General features: G+C 37.3%; 1 protein-coding gene across 1 annotated transcript; it reads right to left on the bottom strand.

Moving 5' to 3' along the window:
• Window positions 1–419: 419 nt before the first annotated feature.
• Window positions 420–9,500, bottom strand: LOC106056746 (endonuclease G, mitochondrial-like). The gene is made up of 6 exons (XM_013213588.2): window positions 9,377–9,500; window positions 7,802–8,136; window positions 6,438–6,621; window positions 6,202–6,314; window positions 5,747–5,825; window positions 420–1,093 (listed from the first exon to the last, which is right to left on the bottom strand). Exons 2-6 carry the CDS (start codon window positions 8,125–8,127, stop codon window positions 881–883), a joined length of 915 nt encoding a protein of 304 aa, XP_013069042.1. The 5' UTR covers window positions 8,128–8,136; window positions 9,377–9,500; the 3' UTR covers window positions 420–880.
• Window positions 9,501–10,583: the final 1,083 nt, after the last annotated feature.

The following is a 10,583-nucleotide window of genomic DNA, read 5'->3' as shown; positions in this document are numbered from 1 at the left end:
TATACATGTCTATATTTGTTTCATTACAATTTATCGACCATTACTTCCTAACTTTCATTCAATCAGAAAATCTAATTGTTCAAACTCGACAGCTTCTGTAGTGCATGTTGATCTTGAAGACAGAGCTCAAGAAATCTGATTTAGCAAGACCATGTAGCATTGGCTAAAGATTACAACGTCAAACGATTTAGTCATTTCATGTCATTGGATTGAGCAAGATAAAAAAAGTGCATTTTAGATTTGTTTCGTTCAATAAATTAAAACCTTTTATTTCATCGAGGAGTAGGGACAACTTTTATCTATGTATTTAATCACAAAATTGATTTTAGTGTCTACTTTGCAAACACAAATTTTAAATTGTCCTATTTTAAAAAGTGCATTGTAAAGTCGAAACAAATAAACATTAGACAATGTTTGGATTGCCTTGTATTCACAATTTTTATTGACTTTGGAAGAATGACATTAAGATTGGGTCACAATGGTGTCTGAACTAGTCCTAGGCTAAGAAATTGTACAAGAAAAAAAGACAAGCCAGATGATGGTACAAAATCATTAACTTGATGTTTCATTTTTAATTCGATGTTTTCCACGGTACATTGACATTATCTTATTCAAAGAAATGATTCAAGATGACAAGAGCTATTGCATGCTCATGGTAGCAATGAGTTAGTGCTATCCGTTCAGTCAGGGAGGTGGAGTTTCTTCTGAAGAGTTCCTTTCAAGTCAACATCGAGATCAAGGAATGTTTTAGTTGGTGTATGTAGTCGCAAGGCACAGTGAAGATGTCAATTCTACTCTAGTTTCAGGTTATCAAATGAGCTCTTCAAATCTTCTCGACTGTATAAAGCTGGTACGAATTCTGTGTTGGGTGCTAGAAGGCTTAGAGGGCGTGAAGTCTGGCACCTCTCCTTCTGTTGTTACTGCTAAAGCATTTCTTCTCTGGGAAGAAGATTAAGCCAGAGTGGTGCTCAATCTGACAGAGTGGGGTCAAGAAGTCCTCAAGTTTCACTTCTTCGCCTTCTTCTGGGGTAGCGTTGGGCATCATGTAGGACTCGAGTTCCAGCTGGCCATCATGGGTCTCAATAACAATGACCTGTAAGGACATAACAGATTGATTATGTGCAATGTCCCCATTACATACCACATAGTTTGTTGTATTGATAAGGAGAAATCTAACACTGCAATTGCCGGAAATAACTACCAAGTATACATTTTGTATCGATGACTATTTGCTTTTAGTCTCATCAGATGTCTTTTTCCTTTTCATAAGTTAGGGTTAAATTATTTAAATATCTTATAAAGACCTCTGCAAACAACTATGCACTTTAGAAGTGAAACACTATGCAGGTGTCTAACCACCTGGGTAGCCATATGAAATACATTCAAATACTGCACTTTGGACTCAACTTCAATGTTAGAATGCTTTTAAAGGGTTAATAAAGATTTCACCATTTAAGCAATACAAGATATGTTTCTAAAACACGCTACACCTGACCACGTAATAACCCCCCCCCCCCCCCAACAAAATGTCTCAATAAAAAAATGGTCTAGAGGGATTCGATTACGTCATGCACATGGGCACAAACTACGTGAAGTAGTGTTAAGTCCCTACGTGAAGTAGTGTTAAGTCCCTACGTGAAGTAGTGTTAAGTCCCTACGTGAAGTAGTGTTAAGTCCCTACGTGAAGTAGTGTTAAGTCCCTACGTGAAGTAGTGTTAAGTCCCTACGTGAAGTAGTGTTAAGTCCCTACGTGAAGTAGTGTAAGTCCCTACGTGAAGTAGTGTTAAGTCCCTACGTGAAGTAGTGTTAAGTCCCTACGTTAAGTAGTGTTAAGTCCCTACGTGAAGTAGTGTTAAGTCCCTACGTTAAGTAGTGTTAAGTCCTAATAGCCGCTTTAAAGTCATTAAAAATCAAACAAAAATAAAGTTAATAAAGTACTTTGTATTTTTTTAAATTTAAATATTAAAAATGTCTTTGACAGATATAGGTCATTACTGTGTATACACGTAGACCTGCAATTCAACGAGAAACTCTACAAAAAATATTCCAAATCTAGTTTAGAATTTCAGTCTGTCATCTAGAGGAAATAGTCGACTTATGATTCGTTAGCACAATGACACTGTTTTTGTAAACCAATCCAAGATAGCTAGTTTAGTCTAGTTCGCTCATTATTTCTAATTGATATATGCCTAAATTGTAAACTCCCCCCCCCCTCGCGATATATGGAGTCAGAGGATGTATCTATGGTTGAGGATTAAGGATGTCATGTGGCCAGCAAAACAGCTTTTAACTTTCCCCAATTAATTTCATTAGAGTTGGGTTAACTCGAGGGCGTCCAAAAACTCCGAAATTTATAAAGTCCTAGTCTTTACCAAGATTCTAACCCGAGACCCCCACCCCAGTTCGGAAGCCGAGCACTTAACCACTCAACCCCCACTCTAAATATTACATGTTCAATATTAGTTACTGAGTTAGAATGTATTTATCTACATTAAACGTCTAATACTTTTTTAGTTACGCATTTTTTAAAGTTTATTGATCCACCACTTAAAAACAGTATTGATTATAAGACGAATAGATTAATTAATGCAATTGTTTTATGAAATATAATTAAGCAAATATATTTAATGTGGCACTCGGTACCACGTCCCCACACTAAATAGGTGTAGAATATAGATGTATGCATACAATGTGGAGAGCTACTTTCCATCGCGCCAATAAAGTTCGAAATTTTGTCGGGGTTACTCCGTGTATTATTTTTTTTAGTTACGTATTTCTTTCGAGTTGCTGATCCACCAATTCAAAATAAGAATAATTATAATTCGAATCTATTAATGGAACTGTATTCTACAAACATGTGTACTTTGTGTAAGAAAACAGTTTGTATCTCTATTGTTCAACTTTTGGGAATAATTTTTACAATGCTTGGCGGGAAGGGGCGGCAATAATAGAAGTTTTGGATTGTTAAAGGGAGCCTCTTGGTGTAGGCCCTGTATAGTGTCTACCAGTACTGCTTCCTATTCTTGAAATATACCAAAGTATAGTGTTTACCAGTACTGCTTCCTATTCTTGAAATATACCAAAGTATAGTGTCTACCAGTACTGCTTCCTATTCTTGAAATATACCAAAGTATAGTGTTTACCAGTACTGCTTCCTATTCTTGAAATATACCAAAGTATAGTGTCTACCAGTACTGCTTCCTATTCTTGAAATATACCAAAGTATAGTGTCTACCAGTACTGCTTCCTATTCTTGAAATATACCAAAGTATAGTGTTTACCAGTACTGCTTCCTATTCTTGAAATATACCAAAGTATAGTGTCTACCAGTACTGCTTCCTATTCTTGAAATATACCAAAGTATAGTGTTTACCAGTACTGCTTCCTATTCTTGAAATATACCAAAGTATAGTGTCTACCAGTACTGCTTCCTATTCTTGAAATATACCAAAGTATAGTGTCTACCAGTACTGCTTCCTATTCTTGAAATATACCAAAGTATAGTGTTTACCAGTACTGCTTCCTATTCTTGAAATATACCAAAGTATAGTGTTTACCAGTACTGCTTCCTATTCTTGAAATATACCAAAGTATAGTGTTTACCAGTACTGCTTCCTATTCTTGAAATATACCAAAGTATAGTGTTTACCAATATTACCAAAATACTACTTCCTAGTGTTAAAGTAGGCCTATACCAATGTACACGGACGACCGCAGAAAAAAGGGGGGATGCAAGGTGGTGCACATGCAATTTTTTTTTGGGCTGTATGTTTCTATGGTGACCGTGAAAAGAGGTTAGCGATTGGCTGTGAATGATGCAACATAGGTGGCGTTGTCGTCATTTGGTCTTAGTAAAGAGACGACTCTAAAACGCGAGACTGTAAGGCTGTGTTATTGTAGTGAGTTAAATTTTGTTAAAAAATATTTGATGACTAGTTAATGTGTCTGTCTTATAAATGAAGTTCTATTATGTTTGCTCACAAAAGGAAGTAAACTTCTTTGAAGTTGTATTAGTTAAGACATTATGCCTACAACGTTTAGTTATCTACCAACAGTTTGGTGCTACATGTCAGCGACCGGTAACACGCGCGCTCTCCTCAGGATTCATATTTTGCCAAGCCTTCAAATAAATTAACTTCTAATTAGAAACTTAACAAGTAGTGCTTCCATTAAAGTACAGTTGTAAGGATAAGCTTTATTAAAGGTTTTCAATTGTTTGTTCCATAAAAAGTGAACTATTCTAGGGTACGCTAGTCGTGACTGTTTTCATTGGCACATTATTATCTACTTAGTAGATTTAGATCAGGTTTAGAAAGTGATAAATGTTTGTTATTTTGCTTTGAAGTAGAAATTATTGCCAGCTGCCTTTCGTTGTGATAAATATGAAAGTTTCTTTGAATAAGAGTGAAGAGTGCAGTCATCTTGGGAAATGACTTAACGTCTTGCGGAGTTGCGGTCGGTGTTAGCGCTCGATAAAATAGCAGGCTATGCACATTGAAAAATTATTTTATTATTATTTTTATTTGGATCAGCAGCAGCAAAAAAAAAAAAAACAACAGCAGCATCATGAATTAACTACATTTGCTGGGTATTTTGTGATATATAGTTCAAACACTTTGGGCCTTCGTTTGTTTATGGCGATTGTATTAGAGAAGATTTCGTTGGTTTTGATCCTGTTGAGACCCCCTGTCTGTCTAATGTCATTGTCAACGAATAGATTGTGTATAGTCTAGACATGGACAAACTACTCGGCCAAGGCTACAATGGCTGCCTCGTGATGACTAGCATTCAGAACTGTGTTCAGGCAAGGATTCATGAAAAACCTAATCCAAAAGTAGCCTTTGTCCGTTGCGCGTCTCACGCACTTAACTTTGTGGCTTGAATGATGTTTATTTCATATGTACGTAAATGCTGTTGGTGTCATCAAGAACATCAGGGATGGCATCCTGAGTAAGGCGAGACTGCTGGCTGACAAACTTGATACTGGGTTGGTGCTGCCGAGACACACCGAGCAAAAATCGTTTGGATTTTGGGATTTCTTCCAGAAGACGACTTTCCATTTTGTATCTTGATTGATTTGTTTCTTCCTGAATCATTAATATTGCTCAGTTTTGTTTTGTCTTCATCCTAAAACAATGCAAGAGCTGGTACGTGAAGAAGAATGTCAGCACTGTGCTTTCATCGCCAGATTGACAGTCGCAACGAGAAGCATTAGTAAAGTTATTGACAGTTTCGCCAGCCACAATAGACGTTTGCAATTTTTTTTTCGACAACCGTAGGGAGGCACGGGCCGCACGGATAAACTTAACGTGTACATTAAATGGTTTGTGCACATTTGAAACAAGTACTAGCAGTTCACCTATCGCATAGGTATTGGGGGGGGGGGGGGCACAAGTTCTTTTCTTAATATTCTGTAACAAGAAAGTTGAAGCTACAACTTTCAGCCAGCCATTGCTGGCAACTTGCACCCACCCTGAAAGAAATTCTGCGGACGCCCATGCCAATGTATAGTGTCTACCAGTATTACCAAATACTACTTCCCTACTTCTAGTGTTAAAGTGCCCTTCCAATGTATAGTGTCTACCATTACCGCTTCCTAGTCCTACACTATACCAAAGTATAACTGTGTTGACCATAATTACCTCAAACCACTTCTTGTTTTTGAGTATGTAATTATAGAAGCTACTTTTTACCAGTATTTCGCAATTATAAGTTCTAGTCTAGAGTCTATCAAAGTGAACTCTACCTTGAAGAAATGTGTAGGAACTGAGACTTCACCATCACCAAGTACATCAAACTGTTTCACGGTTTTGTCATCATCCACACTGTAGAACAAAATGTATGCAATATATACTAACTAAAGATATAATACTAATTGACACTTAGGCATGCATTACTTTCAAAATAGTGCAGACATTATTACATTACAAATATAGACCCAACTCTATCTTAGAGCTAGATGAGGAAAAAAACTTTAACTTGAGTTATTAAATATCAGACTTTTCAAAATTACGACCTAGCCTAAACCTCCTGCAGGAGGGGCCCCGATAGTCGAAACTATGGTGTACACAGTCCAGAGTGAGTGGACAGTCCAGAGCCCATCCAACAGACATGAACAAACATTGCAAGGGCTTGTAGGACAATAGAGGAATACGAATGAAAAGCAGCCCATGTTCTAGAAAATTTAAAAAAAAAACTTACATAGGAAGGAAGAGAGGACCAGAGCAGACGTAGACACCTTTGTTTTCACGTACAAGTTTTTCACGAATGTAACATTCCAGATCAAACCATGGACCACAGTTGAAGCCTGGTACCTAAAACAAGATATTGGATGATTGTAGAGACTAGCTTTTTCTTCACTAAATTTTGATCCTATAAATATTTTGTATGGAAATAAAAATTAGAACTAGTGTTGCAGTATTTGATAACCCTCTTACCTGTGGGACAATGTTGGTCATTGTGAAGCATTCACAGAAGGATTCCTGGTCGTAGGGGTAGTTCTCAGGCTGGGCCATCAAGCCCATTTCATATTCAGTATCACAATAGTCCTTGGCATCGGCTCGGTGGTAACCATGAATGCGGCAATCGGGGGTGAACTTTGGTCTCTCCTTATCTTCATTGCTGGAGGAGAATGTTCAACATTTGAGTCAAGTCGATGCTTTTTTTTTTCAATTGTACAGTATAACACCCTCACACACAGAGACTATATAGTCTCTATCGTGCAAATCAATACTAGAATATCATCAAAGATATCTAAAATCCTTAATTCAATATCGCTATTATAAATAACTATTCATTAATTAATTAATATAAATTAGGCCTAATCTAACTTGTAACTAAAGTTAAGTGTGAAGTTTTAAACTGCAACTGCACAGCAAACCTCTAAAATGTTAACGAATCGAGAACTGAATTTTGAGAAAAAATGATCTAGAGTATAGATTTCCATACAAGAAAACACTGAAGTCGAAATGGATCTTGCCTCAAGATCTAAGTTTGATTACACATTGCAGTATTTACAAACCAGGCCTAAAGCTAAGGTATAATAATTATATCTCGATATAATGAAGAAATCTAGATCAAGACTCGAGGATTGGGTCAATTACTCAGTCAAGAATATGTAAATCGATTGCTACTATTTAGTAACTTTAAAATCTAGATGATCTAAATGTAGACAGAGTCTAGAATATAGATCTAGATCTAGTAGATCTATCAATTAATATGTCGTCACTTTCATGAAAAACAACTATTGGATGGCATAGACATAGTTATAGTTAAGGTAACTTAGACGCTGTCAAAAATGTGACGTCATTTTGTTTACTAAGGATATCCGCTCTTTCCCCTTGGAGGCCTTGGCCTTTATCCTCCAAGGTTAAATATTTATCTAAAATGAATGTAAAAGATTTTCTATTGAAGCTAGATCTAAATGTTTGTAAAATGTTTGACATGTTTCTGATGTTCCTTCAGAGTTGATAATTTACTTCCTAGTCCTAACCTCCCGCAGGAGGAGGGGGACTGGCAGCGGGCAGGGTTTGAACCCGAGACCATCGATAAATCCGAACGACAGTTCAGTGCGCATACCGCACGACCAGGCAGCGATAAATGCCTTATGCCTACAATAACATGGATCTAGATTGTAGATTATAGCTAGTCTAGATTCATCTAGATCTCTAGAGTCTAGATTAGATATAGACTTTTAGAGTAGATCTAGATATAGATAAAAATTGATATTAGGTCGATGCCGACACATCATTTCAAAATTATTCTACCCATCTAGATTAGATTCAATTTGAAATGTTCTTACCTTGCGCAGAGAGTCCTCTCCACTTTAACTCTTCGGTCGCATGGGTCATCCTTAAACAGTTTGTCATATTGAAGATGTTCATACACCCAGTTGGGGATTCTGTTCTTAGAGTCGTAGGAAACGATGAAGTCTTTGAACCTTAAAGGTTTGCAGCAAGCAGTCGGTTGAGGAAATCCGACCCTCTTCTTGATGACATCGCCAACGTAACAAGGCTCCTTGTTGTCAGAAGCATGTAAAGTTAAGGGCTTCAACAAGTCGTTTTTTCCTACCACCATAGTAAAACCACCAACGACAGAGGTGGCGGCAAGGCGAGTGAATTGGAACATGTTTCTAGTCTAGAAATGTGGAGATGTAGATCAAAAAGTAAGATACTAACCTAATTGTTCCAACAGGAGAGCTACTTTAAGAAAAACTAGAACAGCAACCAATAAAAATGGTGGTCGCCCAACACCGCTGCTTATCGTTGCGAGTAGTAGAAGATGCCGGTGTGCTACTACTGTGACGTCATAATTGTATATCCTTGACAACAGTAGAAAATGCGTCGCTCAAAGCCGATGACGTGTTCCCGCTGCGAAATTTAAACTCAGTTTATTTTGGTGCGCTTTCACGCCAAAAGTATTTATCTGAATGTTAACCTTTTGACTAGTTTTAGCTTAAGACTTCCTTTCAAAAATTTAATTTAAAAAAAATAATGACAAAATGGGCCAACTTTGTCTTAAAAAAAACAAACAAACCTAAGCGCACCATAACTATTTTTTTTCTTTAGTATTTTGAAACAAATTTGTTTAGATCAAGTGTTATGTCTAAATCTAATCTAGATATCAGAGAGAGAGAGAGAGAGAGACAGAGAGAGAGAGAGAGAGGCTGATGGTGCCAAGGATGATAAGGTTGATAAAAAAAAAAGTTTGGTAGATCTAAAAACTAGAATAAAACTTGATGCATGTACATCTGTGTATCAAAAAAAAAAAAAAAGGAAGATTGGTGGAAAGATGAACTGCTAAAAGGAGAGAGAGAGAGAGAGAAAAATGATTACAGAGTAAAAATGCAATAAAATTACCGTGCTTCAAACCTTATAGACTGCAACATAAATTCTAAACTAGATTAGACCACCAGATCCAGATCTATCTAGACCTTAATAGATCTAAATGTTTTATAAATTTAGATTAAAACAATTAGTGAATTATAGATCTAGATTTCTAGACTATTCTAGATTCTAGACTATACTCTAGCCGTAGAACAGCTTTTCTAAAATTTAGATTTAGATCTAGATCTATAGCAGATTAGAACTAGATTAGACTATATCTATATTAGAACTGGTCTAGATTTAGATCTAGACTTTTTAGACACAGATTAGTAGATCATCTTAGAACAAAATCATTTTTAATGTAACGTCTGTATTTTATAAGATTAGAAAGCTATGGATAGATTAGATATAGATCTAGATATAATGACTTTAGATCTAGACTAGTTAGGCTAGACTAGACTAGACTACATTGGCAGATGAACGTAAGATTAGATAGAGAGAGAGAGAGAAAAATGCTAAATCTATATTTTGGATAATCTAGAGCTACTTACAATTTTTTTTATTTCAGAATCCTAATCGTCAACTAGACTGTTACTAGACTATTTGGATGGAAGTGACGAAGAACAATTGGGTTAGGATAAACTCTCTAACCACATTTTTATGTACGTACATTACTTAGAAAACGTAGCAATTGAAAGGAAGTAAACAGCAGAGATGTCTCTTTCGGGTGGCGAGTAAAGCAACCGCCCCAGTCCCGAGTCGTGTCACTGTCAGCCCATCGTACAAATATTTGGTTCCCTAAGATGTCATTCGCCTAGTGCCCCGCGCCACGTCTGCAGGCAGCATTTCTTAAGGTCTTATTGTCTCTGTACAAATACCCTTACCCCGACCATGAAACATCTCTCTCTCTCTCTCTCTCGATCTCGAATTAGAAGACGATTGTTGTTACCGGTCGTTGACTTGTAGCACTAAACTGCTGGTAGACAACTAAACCGTTGTAGGCGTAATATATTTTAACTAATAATAATTTAAATTTTAAATTTAATTTTTTTTTCGGGTGGAGGGGGGGAGATTTCCCCTCCCCCCCCCCGGCCAATATATATGTGTATGTGTGTGTACTTAATTAATCCTTATTACATTCTTTCAGAAGACGTTTATTATAGGTTCTTCCTGAAGTTATTGGAAAAATTGTAGACTCCCCGTCCTTGCCAGCAAGGGGGTCTGGGGGAGCGCTGTGAGCTCCCGTACCCCGCCGCCAAGCACTATTTCCGGTATTGAAAGCCAACAAAATGCACATTCTAATATATCTACAGTGCATTATCCTGCTATTATCTTACTTATTTATATTCTTCCGCGCCGTTCGGCGCCTTGGGAGGCAAGCTGCTTCCACAAAAATCTGTCACTGGCAATGTCTGAAGTCTCTTACCACTTGCTCTGAGGACCTCCGTGAAAGAGTGGCGCCAAGTTGTCCCTGTTTGCGCTTTCCTCCTAATGGCCTCCATGTCATCGCAACTCTTATTATGCGTAATTCGTCTTGTCGGAAAACATGTCCCCCAAACCTCCTGCAACGCTCTGTCACAACCTTACTAAGGGGTCGACTCCCAGTTCGGCATAGAATTTCCTTGAGTAAGACCCGATCTCTATAACTGACTCCTAAAATAGCCGTCATAGCCATCTTTGTTGAGCCATACATTTAGGCTTTTTCACGTTCGGCAGATGACTATTCACTGCACTTTGGTAATGGAGCCCAGCCACTGG

The sequence above is a fragment of the Biomphalaria glabrata genome, chromosome 9 (genome assembly GCF_947242115.1).
Source record: "Biomphalaria glabrata chromosome 9, xgBioGlab47.1, whole genome shotgun sequence".
NCBI lineage: Eukaryota > Metazoa > Mollusca > Gastropoda > Planorbidae > Biomphalaria > Biomphalaria glabrata.
Note: the sequence above shows the minus strand (reverse complement) of the source record. Positions and strands in the feature narration are given on the sequence as shown.